The sequence below is a fragment of the Palaemon carinicauda genome, chromosome 42 (assembly GCF_036898095.1).
Source record: "Palaemon carinicauda isolate YSFRI2023 chromosome 42, ASM3689809v2, whole genome shotgun sequence".
In the NCBI taxonomy this organism is placed as follows: domain Eukaryota; kingdom Metazoa; phylum Arthropoda; class Malacostraca; order Decapoda; family Palaemonidae; genus Palaemon; species Palaemon carinicauda.
The window spans coordinates 56,457,894-56,480,740 of NC_090766.1; the positions used below are offsets into that span (position 1 = coordinate 56,457,894).

Sequence of the window (22,847 nt, forward strand, 5' to 3'; positions counted from 1 at the left end):
GAGGGGCTTTATGGGTATATATGTGGTCAGTGCATGTTTGATTTTATTTGTTATAATTATGAAGGATTTTGAAGGTATTTAAGTTTGCATTATTATTATTATTATTATTATTATTATTATTATTATTATTATTATTATTATTATACCTATGCATGATCAGTGCATGTTTAGTTTTATTTGTTACAATTATGAAGGATATTTTAAGATATTTAAGTTTGCTTGCATTATTAAACTTGTCATCATTATTGAAATTATTATTAGAATTATTAGAATGATAAAAATTATTATTATTAAATTATTATTTATGATACGGAATTATTATAGAATCTGCATTGACCATACTTTAAAAGGGATATTGTTCTAGTCAGTATATGGGCGACCTTTAAACCTTTAAACGAGATCTCAGCATCCGGAAAAAAAGATGACTCCTCTTTTCGGTTACCTTATTATGTCTCTCATTCGACATTAAATTATTGTTTGTGATACAGAAATATTATAGATTATAGAAGCTGCATTGACCAGGCTTAAAATAGATATTGTATTGTTTTAGCCTTTAAACCTTTCAACGAGATCTCAGCATCCGGAAAAAAAAATAAGTCCTCTTCTTCTCGGTCACCTTATTATGTCTCCCAGTCGACATTGAATTATAGTTGATGATACGCAATTATTATAGAAGCTGCATTGACCAGACTTGAAAGGTATATTGTATTGGTTTACCCTTTTAAACCTTATAACGAGATCTCAGCATCCGGGAAAAAAAAAATTCCTCTTCTCTGTTACTTAATTATTTCTCCCAGTCAACATTAAATTATTGTTGATGATACGCAATTATTATAGAAGCTGCATTGACCAGACTTAAAAGGTATATTGTATTGGTTTACCCTTTTAAACCTTATAACGAGATCTCAGCATCCGGAAAAAAAAGAATAATTCCTCTTCTCTGTTACTTTATTATTTCTCCCAGTCGACATTAAATTATTTTTGATGATACAGAATTATTTTAGAAGCTGCACTGACCAGACTTAAAAGGTATATTGTATTGGTTTGCATTTTTAAACCTTATAACGAGATCTCAGCATCCGGAAAAAAAATTCCTTGTCTCTGTTACTTTATTATTTCTCCCAGTCGACATTAAATTATAATTGAAGCTGCATTGACCAGACTTAAAAGGGATATTGTATTACTTTAGCATTTAAACCTTTAAACAAGATCTCAGCATCCGGAAAAAAGTCCTCTTCTTTTTCTCTGTTCCTTTATTATTTCTCCCAGTCGACATTAAATTATTATTGAAGCTGCCTTGACCAGACTTAAAAGGGATATTGTATTACTTTAGCCTTTAAACCTTTAAACAAGATCTCAGCCTCCGGAAAAAAGTCCTCTTCTTTTTCTGTTCCTTTATTATTTCTCCCAGTCGACATTAAATTATAATTGAAGCTGCATTGACCAGACTTAAAAGGGATATTGTATTACTTTAGCCTTTAAACCTTTAAACAAGATCTCAGCATCCGGAAAAAAGTCCTCTTCTTTTTCTCTGTTCCTTTATTATTTCTCCCAGTCGACATTAAATTGTTATTGAAGCTGCCTTGACCAGACTTAAAAGGGATATTGTATTACTTTAGCCTTTAAACCTTTAAACAAGATCTCAGCCTCCGGAAAAAAGTCCTCTTCTTTTTCTGTTCCTTTATTATTTCTCCCAGTCGACATTAAATTATTATTGAAGCTGCCTTGACCAGACTTAAAAGGGATATTGTATTACTTTAGCCTTTAAACTTTTAAACGAGATCTCAGCATCCGGAAAAAAAAAGTCCTCTTCTTTTTCTGTTCCTTTATTATTTCTCCCAGTCGACATTAAATTATTATTGAAGCTGCATTGACCAGACTTAAAAGGGATATTGTATTACTTTAGCCTTTAAACCTTTAAACGAGATCTCAGCATCCGGAAAAAAAGTCCTCTTCTTTTTCTCTGTTCCTTTATTATGTCTGCCAGTCGACGCATTCTAAGCACCTGGGCAGCATACCGTCAAAAATAATCACAGCGCCCACGTCTACAAAGGCTGGTTGTAAAATCCATCACCGAGTCACTTACGGCGTCTGAAAACGTCCATTAGGGCGACATCTGCTTCCAGTTTTAATATATACGTCACCATTAAGCGTTATCGGGCGTCTCTAATTAATTGGGAAAACATCTGGAAATGGTGGAATAAAAAGGGAAGCTCTGTAAATAAACGATTTCCTGGTAGTTAAGTGCGTGCGGGATCTATTTTTATTTTTTTTTTTATTTTTTTTTTTATTTTTTTTTTTTTTTTACATCGACTGGCTCCTCTCTGTATTAGTTTATGTTAAACTTCAAAGATTCAGACTTGCAGCGAATGTTTCTAAGTTGATCTGGCTGACATAAGTTTCTTTTGATAGCTTATATATGAAAGATCTGTTTTAATGTTGTTACTTTTCTTAGTTTTCATATAGTTTTATTTATTTCTTTACTTCCTTTTCTCACTGGGCTATTTTTTACCTGTTGGAGTCCTTGGGCTTATAACATCCTGCTTTTCCAACTAGGTTTGTAGCTTAACTAGTAATAATAATGAGAAAATGCTCACGTTCAGGCGTTTGTTTTCTTAGCCCAATGCTTGAATTTTTCGAAAGGTATTTTTCCTATTCTCACGTTATCTTGTGTGTGTTTAAGCCTGCAACTTATCTCCACTATCTGGGCGCCAATCGCCAGCCCCCAAAAACAAGGGACAGGACCGGCCGGCAAATATCCTTGTTTTTCCCGATGCCGAATTTTTGAATGACTTTCTCTCTTCTTTTTTTTTTTTTTATTGTATTGTTAAAAGTTTCAGAAGACTGAGAGATGAAATCAGTTCATTTTCAAACGGCATTTTTCTATTGTCATTTAACTTTATTTCTATTTAATTTGAAAATGTAGACACCTGTGATTTTTTAAAAATCGGTGTTTGTGTTCTGATAACTAATATTTGTTTATGTATGTATATGTATATATATATATATACATATATATAAATAGAAATATATATATATATATATATATATATATATATATATATAAATATATATATATATATATATATATATATATATATATATATATATATATATATATATATATATATATATATATATATATACTCACACACATGCATATACATATACAGTATACTGTATACACATACGTGTAATAGATTATATATAATGTATATATATGTGTACATACATATATATGTGTGTATGTATAAATACATTCACATGTCTATGTATATATACATATGTATGTGTGGATATATACAATATATTCTGATAGAAAGAGAAATAGCAGGATTAAAAAAAAAAAAAAAAAAAAGGTGTAAGGGACGTTGTTAACTGAAAGGTCACTGGCATAACTACACGGCAAATCTTTGCAATTTCTGCAAATTTTCCCATAATACTAAATAACACTCGACTGGACTGAGTTATGTGCGGAATGTTATGCTTGCGAAATTCATGACTTGTGATGGTCATCATTGCTTTACAAGGGCTGCAATGTTATGTGCTCTGCGCGAACATTTAAGCGGTACTTCGTTTAAAACATGTTATTGGCACTCTGATGTGTTCTTTGAAAAAGTCATAACGCTGTCCTGTAAAGGTTTTAGACATTTCTATAACTGGACTGGTAAAGTACATGGGTTAGGGGGATCGCTGTAGCTCAATTGAAATGTTCTTCAGAAACAGCAATATTGCTGGAAATAAGAGAAAAAAAATTTCGAATTCAGAAAAGAAATAAATATATAGAGTTGTTTAATTTATAATTGGTGCTTTTTTTTTTTTTTTTTTTAGTTTTGCAGTTAATTAATATGTCATAGTAGTCGGGAGGAAATTTAAGAAAGAAAAAAAAAACTTAAGATACAGCTTTTTAAAAGTATATTGGGTTTACTTGGACTTATTCTAAATCGATATTCACAATTTTGACTTTCCAATTATTTTTAAAAGATCCTTTAGTGTTATTCCGTTGAAATAGAAATAATTCTTAGATTTTGTCTTGATTTAGAAGAAATGCACGTAAGCTTTCTCTAATTTTGAATGCAATTCTAAATTTCGGAGTGACTTGTAGACAATTCACAATTCTAAAAAATATTTCTGAAGCCTTATCTCAATTTTGAAGGGAATCTCGCCGGTCGTTCCTAGTTTTCAAGATAACCCAACTTAACCTGACCTAATCTAATTCGTCAATAGTTATCCCTTGGTCGACCACCTTCGAAATTAAGATAATGCAAATAGAATAGACTTGAGATGTGTGTAATGAAAACACCAAATATTTTTTTTTTATTAAAAAACAGCCAAAAGTTTTTCTCAAAATTTGAATGGGTCGGGAAATCAAAACGGCCATATCCTAATAATTTAGGTGAATTTCTCAGTCACTATTTTGTCTGTGTTCTTTTATATATTGTTATTGTGTGGACTGTAGCTGTTTGATAAAGAATAATTGTAAATGAGTAACTCTGTGGGCATTGTGTTGTACGTTATCTATGTATTGTAAAACTTTGGAGCCTGGGGTCAATAGATTATCCATCTATCTATCTATCTATCTATCTATATATGTATATATATGTGTATATATATAGATAGATAGATAGATAGATAGATAGATAGATAAGAACTAAGGAACTGGTATAATACCTAGAGGAATGTTTTCCTTAAATGAAAAATTTAAAGTTTCTTCTGAATTGAAATAGGAAGTAATATCTTTTAGATATTCTGAACAGGGTATGTGTGATTGTGTGAGCGCGTTTAAGTAGATGAACCACCAAAAAAAAAGGTTTTAAAGGCGGATTATGAATTGCAGAGGCAAGGGACACTGACAATGCACCAGACAGGACAATGTCCTACAGACTAACCACATATACATAATGATCAGCGCCTAAGCCCCCTCTCCACCCAAGCCAGGACCAGGGAGGGCTAGGCAATGGCTGCTGATGACTCGGCAGGTACACCTCCAGGTTCCCCCAATCGGCTCCTTAACTCACAAGGAGAGTGAGGTTGCAGACACAGCAAGAAACTATTGAGCATGACTTGATCTTCCGTCCAGCAGATCACCAGGCAGGGACGTTTATTAGCTTTATTTTTGTTTGTTTGTTCTTTCCGCCCTCATAGTCTAATTCATTCATCAGTGTCTGAACGGACAAGAACACTATAGACAATTCTTTGTAGTGAGGCAGATTTGCACCGACTTGCAGGGGTGCCCTTTTAGCTCTGAAAAGTTTCCTGATCGCTGATTGGTTGGACAAGATAATTCTAACCAATCAGATAGCAGGAAACTTTTCCGAGCTAAAAGTGCACCGCTGCGAGTCAGTGCAAATGAGCCTCATTAAAAAAAAAAATTGAGTATTGGTCTTTGTTTGTCAATCTACTCTGGAAACAGCAATGATGTGGTTGTGGGATGTACATGCTTCTGATTATACATTCGTACATGGGTAAGTTGGTCTTCATAGATACAATAAGCATGAAAATAGACCCAAACTCCCGACATCCAAGAAGGTCTTGACAACAGTATTCCAAAATCGTCTTAATTCATCGCAGTCGTTGTTTATACAGACATCATGACTAACATAGTGATATGTCCAATCCCTGCCTGTGAGGTCTCTGTATTTGCAAGCATTTATTCATACTTCGTAAAACAAAAGCATTAATAATTGATACTGGCATGCACAAGAAGAATTATTTAGCGACAAACACTCATACCGGAGTGGACGTGAAACAATAAAATCGTGTTGACAGACTAGAAGAAGTCTGCCAAATTAGTAAATACACAAGGAGACACCAAAACAAAGTCGTTGGCAATACCCTCGCATGAAAAAGTAATTTCTGAGCTGCTAAGCATTCTGGCAATGTCGGACTTGGCCCAAAAGCGTCAAAAAAGAAAAAAAAAAAAACATTCGGATGTCATCGAGTGTCAATTCTATTCGTCCATAAGGGAGTCATCTTTCGCAAGGTTATGGTTACACCAATAATACAAATATTTTAAGACTTGTAAGTTCAAATAGGTTACTCTTAGTTTCTAAAGTGAAAACTGGAGCAAGGAGTTGTGGTGGCCTATTGGAATCATCCCTTCCTGGTGTTCTGCCGGACTGGGGTTAAATCCTGCTCAAACTCGATAGTTTCTTGTAGTGTCTGCGACCTCATCATCCTTATTAGCTAAGGAAGGGGGCTTTGGGGGAGTCTATAGGTTTACCTGCTGAGTCAAGAGCAACCACTACCTGGCCCTCCTTGGTCATACCTTGGATTGAGTGAGACTTGGGCGCTGTTCATCAGTATATATGATCAATGTCTAGGGAATTGTCCCCGTCCCTTACCTCTTCCATTCATGAGTGGGCTTTAAACCTTTAAACATTTAAGGGAAATTTATAAAAGGTGTGGTAGCCAAGCCGGATGCGACTGAAAGCAACGGATGACGTTTAAATGAATTAAAAGTAACAATGAAACGAAGAACTGTGATGCTTAAAGGGATTTCCATAATGATTTTATAGCTAAAATGGTCGGAATGTTAAGATACATATTAAGATAACTTTAGAATCTAATTTACTTTTCCAAGAGTTTAAGGTGCATCGTTTTACAAAAGATTTAAAATTCTATTGGAATGAAATTCCATCATTTTCTAGCGTGTGAACACTATTTATCTTACGTACCCCAGTAAATGTATATGATAAGTTTCATGCTTATGTACAGTTGGCTTCACTAATTCCGGTAAACTGACATCTCAACTTTCCGTGAAGTGTACCGGAATTAATGAAGCCAACTGTACATATGCTCAAGCGCTGACATAATCCTGGTATTGGTCTGACGAACGTAGTTTCGTACGGGAAGTGGAATTTTTCGTCTTTTGTCAAAAGGAAATTATTGCGCTCAAAAGCTATTTAATTGCTATTTGTTATATTCCAAATACCTTTTTGATTGCAGTTTTTTTTATATTCGATTATGATAGTTTTATATCTGTTCATAGCCACCCTGCATCTTTGATTCCAACACGTTGACTTCGTTCGGGTTACGGATGTTACAAAAACGGCTATATATATATATATATATATATATATATATATATATATATATATATATATATATATATATATATGTATATATATATATATATATATATATATATACATATATATATATATATATATATATATATATATATATATATATATATATATATATATATATATATATATATATATATATCATGGTTATCAAATCAAATAGCGGAGCTTGATAGGTTAGTTTACAATGTAAATTAAATTTCGTCAAATGAAAATTGCAAGATTTTTAAAATGGACAATTGTAAGGTAACTATATTTTCCGGTAACTGGAAGTTTTTTTTTAGGGAAAAACGTGACAATAAAGAAAAAACCTTGGAGATTCATAAATACCAGAAAGACTAACATTACCGAAGCTCATATCTGTTATTTCATGTTGTCTGTGTGCATTTTGGTTGTCTGGGGCATCACTTTTGAATTGGAAAATTGCCCCCATGTCCTAACCATGAAGACCTCTTATTTATCGCTCCAAAATCAGCATTTTTAGTAGAGACATATCCTCCCTCTGTTCCTTTGCATGCATGCCGTCTGTCATAATTCTCTCTCTCTCTCTCTCTCTCTCTCTCTCTCTCTCTCTCTCTCTCTCTCTCTCTCTCTCTCTCTCTCTCTCTCTCTCTCTCTCTCTCTCGATACATTTTCTGTCACATTTGATCAAACTATAGAACAATCTCTTAACTTTCGGATTAGCCCCACCCCTACACAGCATCTCTCTTATTTCAGGTTAGTTACTCGAGAAAGTGGTTTCAAAAAGATGTGAAAAGTACCCCTCTCCCATTTCCCCTCCCCTCCCTCCCTTCAACTACCATCCACCCTCCTCCCTGCCTTTTCAATTTATATGCTATTGGTCTTGAAAGATGCTTATCAGTTATTGCAATGGCCATTCAAAGTCTTTTCCGTCACCTTCTTCCTCTCTGTTTGACCTAAAGAGGCTGTGGCACCTCAAAAAATAAAGAAAGCCAAATTGACAACATATAAAAGTTGCCGATCATCCTTAACCCTCATGCCAAACCACCTGCAAATAAGAGTTGCAGATTATCCCACATCCCAAACTACCTTCAAGTAAGAGTTGCAGCTTATCCCATATCCCAAACCATCTGCAAATAAGAGTTACAGATTATCCCACATCCCAAACCACCAGCAAATAAGAGTTGCAGATTATCCCACATCCCAAACCACCAGCAAATAAGAGTTGCAGATTATCCCACATCCCAAACCACCTGCAAGTAAGAGTTGCAGCTTATCTCATATCCCAAACCATCTGCAAATAAGAGTTACAGATTATCCTACATCCCAAACCACCAGCAAATAAGAGTTGCAGATTATCCCACATCCCAAACCACCTGCAAGTAAGAGTTGCAGATTATCCCACATCCCAAACCACCAGCAAATAAGAGTTGCAGATTATCCCATATCCAAAACCACCTACAAATAAGAGTTGCTGACTATCCCACATCCCAAACCACCTGCAAATAAGAGTTGCAGATTATCCCATATCCCAAACCACCTACAAACCCAAAACACACCTACGGGCTACTAGTGTGCAAGAGCCCTAAGGGCCAGGCAATCTGCAGCAACAACTAAAATCCTATAGCCAATTGCCTTTTTTTTACCTTGAACCTAATGATATTCAAGAAATTCGAGGCCTATTCTTATCTTGATAGCCATAAGTAAATTTCTGGAGGCCTATTCTTATTAGGCATAAGTAAATTTCTGGAGGCCTATTCTTATCTTAATAGGCATAAGTAAATTTCTTGAGGCCTATTCTTATCTTAATAGCCAAGAGTAAATGTAGAAGAGCCAATAAACAGTTGATGAATGGCCATTTCTGGTACAGTTTCCTTACCTGATCATAATGCTGACTTCACGATACGTAAGGCCCTCCTGTGACGGGGCCCCCTTGTACCTGCTGACTCTGCTGACATGGCATCTGCTGTTGGTTGCCCATTTGTGACGTCTGCTGTTGGACCTGCTGTTGTCCACCCTGCTGTGCGCTGCAATGAGAGAAAGAAGGGGAGTTAGAATCGCTTTTACTGAAAAGAAATGCGGTCGTCTGTTTTTAGAAAAAAAAGGGCCTTTGCGAGTGCCATGTCTGATTATTTATGTTACTTTATTTTTTGTTTATAACTTTTTATATACTGTATATCCATGTTAACATTTGGGTCTGTGTATAAGAAGAGGAAAGGGAATGTGTATCGATGAAATTTCTGTGAGGAAAATAGCAAATACACTAGATATAAATGGTCAAGTTAAGTATTAGATTTTGGTCAAGGTCTTAAAAGAATCTAAGATTTTATTGTCCCTATCCTAGCATGACAACGTTCAAAAGCATCGAGAAAGGAAGTCAAGCACAGAAGCAAATTATGTGAATAGCAATTATTTCGGTCGTTTGAAAAAAAAAAAAAAAAAAAAAGTCCCACAATTGACGTCAATCGATGCTCAACAACTCGGACGAACGATGAGGAGCTAAATAGTCTTCGGTTAGTACAACATATAAGTTAGTTTCTTATCCAAGTAAGAGGTGAATTGTTTTCATATTGGCGTGTGACAGACAGACAGACTGACAGACAGAGACACAGACAGAACGTACTTCTTATAGACAGGAGAGAAGGCTGTGTTGGTTAGTGCTGTGGCCGAAGCTGTGTTGGTGTGATTGACGTTTGCAGCATGAGCACCGCTTCCTCCTTGATACCGCTGGTGGAGATTCGCGTCCCCGACGGAGGCGCCTCCTCCGGCCCCAGGGGCGGGCAAGGGCGCTGTCGATCCGCGGGAACAAGAGGACAGACCCCCGCCCATGCTTGCTCCGTAACTTCCTGAGGAGGAGCTCCCTAGGAAGGCGCCCGCGCCCAAGAGGCCCCCGCCGCCCTGATTCTGCTGTCCCTGCTGACCCTTGGCATTGGGTGGCGTCTGTGGTGGAGTGTCAGTGCCGACTCCGTCGCTGTGGTTGGAGGAGGAGGAGGAGGAGGGAGTGGTGGAGGGGCAGAGGGGGGAGGAAGTGACGTTCCGTTAAAACATGAGCGAGCGACTTTATAATTCATCATTATCATCATCAGTCATTATCATCATCAACATCATTATCATTAAAACAGGAAAGGACGGGGAAAAGAGATGGGCAGTTGCAACTTTTATCTGGGCATAAAAAAAGAGGGGGTTATGGATGTAGGTAGAGGGGAGGGGGTTAAGGGAGGAGTAGGGAGTTAAGGGGGAGTGGGAGAGGGGGGAGGGGGGATGCTCGATACCCATCCGCCGCCGCTGCTGCTGCGGTCGCTGTTGCGAACCATTGCCATCATGGCGATATCTGCTGTTAGAGGTTCTAGGAAGCCAAGGCTCAAATTTGGTGGGTCCACAATCTACTATGCATGATGGTTAAGCCGGCGATTACAACTTTTAAATGAAGCGGCAGGCTGGCGCTAAGTATCGGGCAATCTCACGGGAAGAAAGCAAGAGGGTAGCCATCAGGTAAAGCAATACCTGGTATGGCTCGGCTGTAATCACCCATCAACTACCAATAGCAAGGAGACTTAATGAGGACTTACCTATATCCTGTCATGTACTGGGCGGGGTTCACGCCGGACATAAGGTGGTTGAAACGGGTGTACTGCTGTTGTGCGGGCGGGATGGTGGGTGGCAGTGGGAAGGTGGTGCCCCCGGCCAGCCAGCCACTCCCGGGGGTGCCGCCCACCCCTCCTGTGGGCGGCGGGGTCTTGCACGCGGCCGTGTCCGCTAAAGACCAGATCTTGGGTTTAGCCGAGGGTAGCGACACTGCACAGTCGCTCTGCGGAATAAGGAAAAGCAAATCCACATTACCATAATGATAGTTCTGGAGTAGACTTCTTTCATTGCATAACTGATACTTATTGCATGAATTTCATATATGGAGCAAAGTTAACAGTATATCATCAGCAATTATTTCGGTTTGACAAAAGTCATCTTATATTTCATGGTTGTGCTAACATTTAGAGATGCGTGAAAGCACAGGGAAAAAAAAAAGATGTGCATTCAATAAATCGTCATATGAAAGAGTATACCATGCGCATGCAATACACAGACTACTAACTTTTAAGATTTTAGGTTAATTTGATTGTCAAACGTGACTATGGAGAGAGAGAGAGAGAGAGAGAGAGAGAGAGAGAGAGAGAGAGAGAGAGAGAGAGAGAGAGAGTGAGAGTGAGTGTGAGTGAGTTCATCTAGTTTCTCTTCCTCTTGTTTTGTTAAAGTTTTTAGAGTTTTTATAGGAAATATTTATTTTAATGTTGTTACTATACTTAAAATATTTTATTTTTCTTTATTTCCTTTCCTCACTGGGCTATTTTCCCTGTTGGGGCCCCTGGGCTTATAGCATCCTTCTTTTCCAACTAGGGTTGTAGCTTAGCATTTAATAATGATAATAATAATAATAATAATAATGATAATAATGATAATAATAATAATGATAATAATAATGATAATAATAATGATAGTGTGTTATTTAGTGAAAAGGTAAAACGAAACCCTTAGAGGTAGTAAATTATGAAGTAATTTTAATTGACTAAAAACAGTGCATGTTTAACTGAAACTAACATAAACAACATAATGATCAGCACGAGAAAAAAAATTAAGAATAATAAAAGATATTTCTATCAATTGAAATATTCACAGACACAAAATCTTGGCAATGTTTTGTTTGATCTATTTCCTTTTAACAAATATTCGCAATGTATTCACATAACTTTTATTATAGTTTATAATTTTTATACCTATCATAATGTTTATTAAGTTACTAACAATATTATTAATGTTAGTAAAAGTTCAATTAGTAATTTTTATATTTAATCTACTTTTTTATATTTTTCATTAATAAACGAAAACATGGGATCAATTAGAAATTAAGGATATTTAGACGAAAATTTTTTAATTTTTTTTTCCTTTTTTTCCCATTCAACTTGAAATATTTCAGAGATCATTTTTTGTTCGGTGTTTTAAATATATGAGATTTATTGTTTATTAGTTAAAATATATTGTTTATATGTGAATACTTATTTTTTTACTTATAAATAATAGGGTTTGTTGTCTATTCCGTAGACTCGTATTAAGAATTTTGAGTACCCTAAAAATAGGCTTAAAATCATATTATTATTATTATTATTATTATTATTATTATTATTATTATTATTATTATTATTATTGTTGTTGTTGTTGTTGTTGTTGTTATTATTATTAGCTAAGCTACAACTCTAGTTGGAAAAGCAAGATGCTATAAGCCCAAAGGCTACGACAGGAAAATATAGCCTAGCGAGGAAAGGAGATAAGGAAATAAATGAATATTATAAGAAATAATGAACAATTAAAATAAAATATTTTAGAAAAAATAACATTAAAATAGGTATTTCATATATAAACTATAAAAAGATACTTATGTCAGCCAGTTCAACATGAAAACATTTGCTGCAAGTTTGAACTTTTTGAAGTTCCACTGATATATTACTATTGAAGTATTAAGAATGGAAATAAATTTAACTTAAATCGGCGTGTGTTTGATAATTCTATTAGTTCAAATGTTATAAAAAAAATTAATTTGGCTTTTATATCTTTTAATGATCTTTCCCCTAATCAATAACGCTACATCATCGGAATTTTCCACCTCCGTTTTCCCAAGAATTTAACTTTGAAGAAGCTAGCATAAAGCTTCACCCAAGGGGTTAACTACTGCACTCTAATTGTGCAGTGGCTACTTTCCTCTTGGTAAGGGTAGAAGAGACTTTCAGCTTTGGTAAGCAGCTCTCCTAGGAGAAGGACACTCCAAAATCAAACCATTGTTCTCTAGTCTTGGGTAGTGCCATAGCCTCTGTACCATGGTCTTCCACTGTCTTGGGTTAGAGATCTCTTGCTTGAGCGTACACTCTGGCACACTGTTCTATCTAGTTTCTCTTCCTCTTGTTTTGTTAAAGTGTTTATTGTTTGTATAAGAAATATTTATTTTAATGTTACTATTCTTAGAATATTTTATTTTTCCTTATTTCCTTTCCTCACTGGGCTATTTTCACTGTTGGGTTCCCTGGGCTTATAGCATCCTGCTTTTCCAACTAGGGTTGTAGCTTAGCATTTAATAATAATAATAATGATAATAATAATAATTAGCCTCTACCATTTTCTTTCATTTTCGACTGTCCAATCTATCTGTGCCTGTGAGAATCATGTTCACAAACGCATCCATCGATTTACCCAATAAAAGTCGTGGCGTCGCAACAACAAAGCTTGAAATATTCAGGTTGCAAACTAAGAATGACTGAACAGCTAACACGGGGATGTGTTCGTTCGAACTGACAGGTTGAAAGTAGGTTAGTGAAGGGGTCACAGGCCCGTTTCGAGCAACGACGGAAACACGTTTCAGCTGTTACGTCCGCATTGATTTTCATGAAACGATAAATGATTTACGTCGTTTGGGTGGGTCGGAAGAGCTGAGAGCTAACCTTGAAAATCTAAAAAATTGACCTGACCTCGCCTGATGTTGGTCACTAAAAGAATAGTAAGACTAATCTATTTCTTAGCCTCATCTAGCTTAGTGCTGCAATACAAATATTTTTTTTTTTCTTTTTCTGAACATTTTTAGGACAAATTTCAGTAAGAGAAATCAGTTAACTTCTCAAAAGGCCGAAATTGTTATGTATTATTTTAGCCTCGGGTAGTTTAGGGTCGTAAGGAAAAAAAATTTTTTCTCTGACGGAATTTTTTTTTTTTACTATTCGGTAAGAATAGGTTGAAATTATAATGTATAAACTTTAACTCAACGTCCTAATCTATATTTTAGCCTGAATAAGAATCATTTTTTTTACGAACCTAACCACATCTAATTTCATTTTGAGAGGCCCATTCCAACAAAAGTGTCGTTAATTATGTATTTAATCAAACGGCATTGATGAAGGAGGAAAGGCATACCTTGTAAAAAGGAATTTGAGCATTCAAAGACTGGAAATTGAAATATGAATAGCAAGAGGAGAAAAAAATAAAACTAGGGAAAATCACAGCTTGAAATAAATACTAACTATATGTAACGGAAAAGGGCAAGAAATGTTTTGATTAACAACATGCATCAACATCTTAGCATTAACAACAGAACTACAACTATTGTTCCATCGAGCATTTCTGCTCATGGTATGCGCTTAGCGCAGATTTTCCTTCCACCAACCACCACCTCCTCTTCAAAGATGTGCCATAATCAGACCCGCTTGTCTCCATGGCCCTGGGCAATTATCTTAATTGCATTGATAAAGACAGTTACATGCTCGTCTCGAAAGGTTAAGCCATGCATGTTCCAAGGAAGGACTATCACAAAATTGACAACAACACAACAATGACAACATCACATCACATCACACCATTCAAACAATACAAGTTGTCACCCACCATGAAGCTCACCTTCTCCCCCTTGGGGACGGTGAAGGGATGGGTAGGGTGGAGATTAGGGGTGGGGGAGATGGCTGCTGTGACTGGCTTCGTGGGGACGACGCCCCCGTCGCAAGACTTGAGTTCGGTCTGGCCCTCGCCTTCTTCCACCTTCGTTTCCGTCACTGCAAAAAAAAAGGAAAAACATATGGTCAGAAATGGTATAGGTCTTTATAGATATTATTATTATTATTATTATTATTATTATTGTTGTTGTTATTGTAGTGTTCTTTTACCCACTTTTCCTTTGTCTTTTTTTCGGGTCTGGTCAAGTTAAGGGCATTCGGTTATTATTATTATTATTATTATTATTATTATTATTATTATTATTATTATTATTATTACTAGATAACCTACAGCCTTAGCTGGAAAAGCAGGATGCTATAAGCCCAAGGGCTCCAACAGGAAAAAAATTGCCCAGTGAGGAAAGGAAATGAGGTAATAAATAAACTACAAGAGCAGTAATGAACAATTAAAATAGTGTATTTTAATCATAAATATTATTATTGGCCTTCAAAAAGATCTTAACAGATCAGAATGACACTTGAAAAGGTGGGAAAATAAAGCTAGCATAAAGACAATTATATTATATCAAGCAATTAGACTAAACTCACAAACAGTAATGCCAAACAATAACGTGCAACAGTATGTACGCCATTTTGTATTACTCGGATAAGATGTTTCCTCAAGAGCGTTATTATATTATTTTAATGCGATGCGTCTCTTCAGTACGGGAATTCTACACTATTGACATTTACTTAAGCTCCACAATCCGTGTATAGTTTGTTTTCCCGAATATAAATGTATACTTAGAATGGTAGGATCTAGCTGGTACCCCGACCCCCCACCCACTCGCTTACCCCATCACCCAGCGTCTGGTTAATTTATAATCAAATGAACAACGCAGCTCGACTAATTTGCTCATAAACTTTAAAACCCTCGGCGCCCATAAAGTGTTGGCCGTAGTAAAGCTCTCTGTTGCAACACCGCTGCCACAGCAGTTGCAGATGATTATATTTGAAGTTGATGCTTTGTTGGTGTGGGGTCCTTATCATTCTCCATAGGGTTCTGCTTTGTGTCACTCTCTCTCTCTCTCTCTCTCTCTCTCTCTCTCTCTCTCTCTCTCTCTCTCTCTCTCTCTCAGTCCAAGTCTTTCTCCTTGTCGTGCTCTTTGACGTCCTCGTTATTCTCTCTCTCTCTCTCTCCTTGGGTCTTGCCCTGTGACGTTCTCGTTATTGTCTCTCTCTCTCTCTCTCTCTCTCTCTCTCTCTCTCTCTCTCCTTGGGTCTTTCCCTGTGACGTTCTCGTTATTGTCTCTCTCTCTCTCTCTCCCTCTCCTTGGTCCAAATCATTCTCTCTGAATATGCTCCATCTTTAGCTGTCAATCAAAATAACTCGCATTTTTAGTAGCTTCGCCCGAACACGGCAAAGAGAAGGCAGGGAAAATGTTTTGAAGGAGGGCGAGAGATAGGAAGGGAAAGGGGAAATGTGTCAATCCTACTGAGAGTGTCGCAATGGAAATCCACTTCATTGCAATTTTTCACTCCTCAACTAGTCTTTTATTTCGCGGAGACTCCTTCACTATCCTTTTGAACTTTCCACTACATTTTTGGACCACTTTTCTTCATTTCACGTCTGCTGTTCACTTCTCAGTTGGGTCATGACTTCAAGACGAGGTATACTTTTCTTCAATTTGCTACTTCACGAGGGTATTCAACGTACAATTGGACACAGGAATTCATGGGGCTCCTCGCTCTGAGGAAGTGCACCCTCTCACACTCTTACTTCGTGGAGAGTAACCAAGCAGACAGTGTAAGAAGAAATTGCAACCCCACTGGCAGTGGGGTTGTGAGAGGGGCAGTGTGCCAGAAATTCCTACGTCCAACTGTACATTTTAAATATTCCATTTTACATTTTGAATATTCCACTTCTAAAATTTATATTCCTCTTCCTGGTGACGGTTCCGCTATCCTTCAAAGTCTTCTATTTCTAAGTGAAGCATTAACATCACAATCACGACGAAGCCTCCACTTCGCAGGTCAAAATTTCAGCTTCACGACGAAGCCTCCACTTTGCCGGGCTAACATAATCCAACGGGTTATATACCAGAATATGTTGGGAACTTCGTTTTGGGAATTGTGAGGGTATATCCGTGCTTCGTCAAGGCTTCATATATAATTCAAGTCGCGTCTCGTTTAAAATGAACCCCGAGGTGTTTAATATGCATGTATTTCTGGGGTAAATTTTCTGTTGGCCCTTTTTTTCCCTTGTTTATAACCGTCGTACAATCAGCTGAAAATTTCATTACTCCGCAGTTGTCAGCGATTCAGAAGTTATAGACTTTATATACTGGATTGAATGATATTTACTTTCCTTGTCCCCCCAAAAAACGAATATGAAAAATATTCAATAAAGGATTCCATTGAATAAATCATAGAGGTTTCAGTATATTCTATCTTAAATACTTAAGTATACATTCGAAAAAAAGAATCGTTTAATCACGTATACTTCAGTACAGTATATCCTTTAAATCGTAAGATGTTATAAGATTCAATCGTGGGGGAAACATTTATAATATTGACGTGGCGGAGGACAACCAGGAGAACTGATAAATCAAATCATCCAGGAAATAATATGTATTTCTATAAAGGTGGGAAGAAGCGAGGATCTTGCTACAGTGTTCATCTTTATTCCACTTCGTATAATTAACTAATGTTGAACAAAGGTTACGACAGGGCACACACACACTCAATCATCTAGATTTAGATGGCACTTGGATGTGACACCACTTACCACTTGGTGGCACTTATCACGCCCTCTTCTTTCGTACGCCCATTATACCCAAGGCGTATACCTTCACATTGCTCACCTAGACTAGATAAAAACAAAAACAAAAAGTCCCAATAACTCTTTAGTAACACAAAGCGAGTCTCATAACGTTGACATTGCAGGGAGAAAAACTTTACAAAAAAAAAAAAATAAAGACAAAATAAGGAATTAGAAAAAAAAACTACTCGAGGGTGCGAGCCATCAGACCAAAAAAAAGGGAGAAAGTTATGAGAAAAATGATACTCGAAATGATAGCAGAAAGAATAGCTCGTTTCTTCTCTCACCCCCACCTAATCCCCCCACCTCTCTCTCTCTCTCTCTCTCTCTCTCTCTCTCTCTCTCTCTCTCTCTCTCTCTCTCTGTGTGGAAATGAGTAACGCAAACCAAGAAAGGAAGACAGTCAAAACATGGTTCATTCCTCGGTTGTTGATAGACGAGGCTAATCTGTCCCCCGCTCGAGTTGAGTCTATATTGCCAAACAAAGTTCACCTAGTTTTAATACACGTACTCTGAGAGATTAATAACAAAACTAATTTATTATTATTATAATTATTTCATATATATATATATATATATATATATATATAATATATATATATATATATATATATATATATATATATATATATATATATATATTGATATATGGCTGGGTTTTATTTACACAATAATTTTATGCACATTTTGGTGTGTTCTTCAATATTATGATTTTTATTGTTAATATTTGTTACTGTTATATTTATTAATATCGTTGTTAGAAAGAAGAAACCGTCTAGATAATTTCTAGGTTAAATTGATAGTTTTCTTTTGGATGTTAATTTATTCTTTACTGTTATTCCTGCCATTTTATTCACGTATAATTTTTTGTGTTTAGCCAGTGTTAAATATTACTCGGTAATATATTTCAATACAATCCTCCCCCTCTCTCTCTCTCTCTCTCTCTCTCTCTCTCTCTCTCTCTCTCTCTCTCTCTCTCTCTCTCTCTCTCTCTCTCTGTCCATCAACATGATTTTTCTTGTACTTACCTGGACTTAATTTCCCCTAATGAGTTTCGAAGGCAAATTTCAGCAATCTCTCACACCAATTATGTAATTAGTGAAGTTGGCACCTAACCAAATATGGGCGATGATTATAAATATTTGTCAATAATGTTACATAACTGTTCCCTCGATTCATCCTCTTTTCTATTTTATATAAGAAAAAGATGACAGGATGTTATGGGGACATTGAAAAGAGGGTACACTCGGGCACAATATTCTATCTAATTTTTCTTCCTCTTGTTTTGTTAAAGGTTATATAGTTTATATAGATATTTATTCTAATGTTATTTTTCCTTTTTTTCCTTTCCTCACTGGGCTATTTTCCCTGTTGGAGCCCCTGGGCTTATAGCATTATGCTTACCCAACTAGGGTTGTAGCTTAGCAAGTAATAATAATAATAATAATAATAATAATAATAATAATAATAATAATACCATAACTTATGTTTCTCTCATTTGCTAAGATTTAAAGTTTGACATGTTTTGAAGAAAAATTTTTGAACCATGCATTATTTATTAGGTCATTGCATATTTTTAATTTTTCCTAATGATTTTAGAATAGCGTGACGTGTGACATTAATGAAATAGTTGGAGTAATCTTGATGTATTTGCTTTTAACTGCTGCCATGATGACATCAATTTTCTTTCATTATAATCCAGATTTGACGTTATTTTTCGAGCACTTTTAATCTAGATGTTATAAAATCAGTGTAGTCGCTTTAGCCAGAAAGGGTTGGGAAATATTAATTTACGTTCAAATACAAATACAAAAATAATGGTTATACTAATCATAATAAACTAATTAGCCCCTCCTTGAAGTATTAAAAAAAAAAGAAGTCTCGTTGAAGAAGAAATGTTTAGTCTTTTGAAAAAGATCCCAAACAATGTAAAGAAAAAAAAAAATAACATAAAATCAGGACAATTCACAACCAGATAAGTCCTCGGTTTTTTTACAGCCCCAAATGAAGAACCCATTGACGTAATATGACCTTTATTAACTGCAATGTAAAAGTAGATGAAGTAGATGAGTGGCGGAACGTAACTTAAGTACAGCGTCGAGTAATATAATTTCTCTCGGTCTCTTGTAGTTTATAATATATGCAAATCCGCCCCATCTCCTTCCTTACCCCTCGGCCAGATATGACAGCGTAACGATATCTCTTAATTATCGTTATTAGCATAAGTGTCTCGAGACAAAAAATAGAAAACCTTTTTGGTTGGGGTTGTACAATTGTATGCATTTTCGAAAAGGCGGCTTCAAACAATAGTAAGGAAAGTGAGATAAAGGAGAGAAACGTTTAGAATTAGGAACGTTTTCAGTAGTATTCTTGCTGCCAAGTTTAACCTCCTCCTGCGACAATAAAGTCCCTACCAGCAAGAAACTCTACACATTAATTACCTTTGGGATAATCTCGGAGGAGCATATTAAACTCTCACTGGTGTGTTGGGTGAGATGGCGTTAGATGGTTTGTGTGTTTAGCGATAATCCCCCTTCCCCACTCCCCCCCCCCCCACACACACACTGCTGCTTCTGATCCCCTTCCTCCTCATTCCTCCCCTCCCCCCCACTCCCTTTTTCTCTTATACAAACTCCCCTAAACACGCACACACACATACTCATTTCCCCTTCTGGCGTCGTGGTTGTGATGATGTGTTTATGTTCTGTGACATCCACGAACATGTCACAGTGGAAGCGCTTTTGGAGGATCAGATACAGCCGTCTTGGATAGACACTTTAGAAGTTATAAAAGCACGAAAAAGAGAGAGAAAAAAGAACATATTTTTGTTAAGGAGTCGAATGAAGATTAAATGAATCCGTTGGTAAAAATTTAAGATATAAAACCAAGAAGAGAAAGAAAAAAAATTTCGTTAAGGAGTCGAATGAAAATTTAGACAAATCCGTTGGTATAAAATTTAGTATAAAAGCAAGTAAGAGAAAAAAAAACGTATTTTTGTTAAGGAGTCGAATAAAGATTAAATGAATCCGTTCAGTAAAAATTTAAGATAAAAAACCAAGAAGAGAAAAAAAAATATTTTCGTTAAGGAGTCGAATAAGAATTTAGACAAATCTGTTGGTATAAAATTTAGTTATAAAAGCAAGAAAGAGAAAAAAAAACAGATTTTTGTTAAGGAGTCGAATGAAGATTAAATAAATCCGTTCGGTAAAAATTTAAGATATAAAACCAAGAATAGAAAAAAACATATTTTCGTCAAGGAGTCGAATAGAAATTTAGACAAATCTGTTGGTATAAAATTTAGTTATAAAAGCAAGTAAGAGAAAAAAAAAACGTATTTTTGTTAAGGAGTCGAATAAAGATTAAATCCGTTCGGTAAAAATTTAAGATATAAAACCAAGAAGAGAAAAAAAAACATTTTCGTTAAGGAGTCGAATAAGAATTTACACAAATCCGTTGGTATAAAATTTAGTTATAAAAGCAAGTAAGAGAAAAAAAAACATATTTTTGTTAAGGAGTCGAATAAAGATTAAATAAATCCATTGGTAAAAATTTAACTTATAAAACCAAGAAGAGAAAAAAAAAACATATTTCGTTAACGAGTCGAATAAGAATTTAGACAAATCCGTTGGTATAAAATTTAATTATAAAAGCAAGTAAGAGAAAAAAAACATATTATTGTTAAGGAGTCGAATGAAGATTAAATTAATCCGTTCGGTAAAAAATTTAAGATATAAAACCAAGAAGAGAAAAAAAAATTTTTCGTTAAGGAGTCGAATGAAAATTTAGACAAATCCGTTGGTATAAAATTTAGTATAAAAGCAAGTAAGAGGAAAAAAATATATATTTTTGTCAAGGAGTCGAATAAAGACTTAAATAAACCTATTGGTAAAAAAATTAAAAGTTATAAAGTCAAAAGAGAGAAAAACATTCTATTTTTGTTAAGAAGTCTAATAAAGATTTAAATCAGACTAAAATAATTTAGAAATTATAAAGGCAAGAAAGAAATTAAATTGATTGATTTGGACTTTTCTGGCATCCGACATCGAAAAAGGAAGAGAAAAACAACATTGTATTTTTATGAAAGAGTCAGATAAAGATTTAAATAAATCAAATGGTAAAAGAATAGAATTTATAAAGACGTCAAAGAGAAAAAAAAAAATATTCCTTTTTTAATGACTAGTAAAAAGTTATATAAATCCGATGTTAAAAAAAATTATGTAATAAAGGTAAGGAAGAGAAAAACATTCTATTTCTGTTAAGGAGTCGGATAAAGATTTAAATAAATCCGATGGTAAATTTATGGGGGATTAAATAAGTAAAATCCTAGTGGATTTAAACCAGATTTAATTCTTTCATCAGAGGATTTCTTAGGAATTGTAACTTAAAATAAGTTATAAACATTCAATAGAATGGTATAAAGGGCTAAGAAAGATGAATATAAAACGGGATAACAAAAGAATTTTTTTTTCTTTTATTTAATGCTAAATTACTACTCGCATGAATTTAAAACTTCGCAGAATTCAAGGTGGATAAGAATAGCATTGCGTCATCGTTTTTGTTCAGTTTTGTCTCGCTTTTAATTTCTTTCTTTATATTATATATATATATATATATATATATATATATATATATATATATATATACATATATATATATATACATATATATATATATATATATATATATATATATATATATATAATATATAATGTGCATATAATTGTGTTATATATACATATATATTTATACATGACAATACACACACATGTGTGTATGTGTGTATATATATATATATATATATATATATTATTATATATATTAATATATATATATATATTTATATATGTGTGTGTGTGTGTGAATATATATCGAGTATACACAGGGTTGTATACGCATATATATATATATATATATATATATATATATATATATATATATATATATATATATATAATTATATATATATAATATATATATATATATAGATATATATATATGTATATATATATATATATATATATATATATATATATTATATATATATATATATATATACTCTGTATATTTATACTTACTATCTATATGCGTGTGTATATATATTCTTACATATGATTATAATACGATATTTTTTTTATTTATAAACGGCTATATGACGCTTATCTGCAGTTTTGAATTGTACCCATTCATATGAAGAAATTGACATCCTCTTGAACCATAGAGTGATTATCCTTTCCCTTCCTTCATGTGGGAATATCAAAACATAGAAACTCTTAGGGCAGAAGGAGAGAGAGTTATATTATATAAACAAAATATTGCCGCCTGTTTCTTTTGATGTCTGCGACCCGGAATACCTTGATTTACTAAACACCAGGAAGAGGCGTCTGAGCCATAACACCAGCGATGAAAATAAAAGAGAAAGAAATTAGCGATCTTAAGCCGTGATTGAGCCGTTAATAAAACTTTAATTCTTATAGATGCGCCGCTAGTCCTCCCGAGTCTTAAAAGACTACGGGTCCT

General features: G+C 34.8%; 1 protein-coding gene across 1 annotated transcript in view; it reads right to left on the minus strand.

The window, feature by feature from the left end:
• LOC137633171 (homeobox protein caupolican-like) overlaps window positions 1-19,796 on the minus strand; it is a 29,324-nt gene extending 9,528 nt beyond the window's left edge. The window contains exons 1-5 of the mRNA XM_068365327.1: window positions 19,772-19,796; window positions 14,478-14,629; window positions 10,619-10,857; window positions 9,673-10,020; window positions 8,929-9,076 (exon numbers count right to left, since the gene is read on the minus strand). Of these exons, the coding sequence (XP_068221428.1) occupies window positions 8,947-9,076; window positions 9,673-10,020; window positions 10,619-10,857; window positions 14,478-14,629; window positions 19,772-19,796 (894 nt within the window). The 3' untranslated portion in view covers window positions 8,929-8,946. The remainder of the gene's footprint in view (window positions 1-8,928; window positions 9,077-9,672; window positions 10,021-10,618; window positions 10,858-14,477; window positions 14,630-19,771) is intronic.
• Between the last annotated feature and the right edge of the window lie 3,051 nt (window positions 19,797-22,847).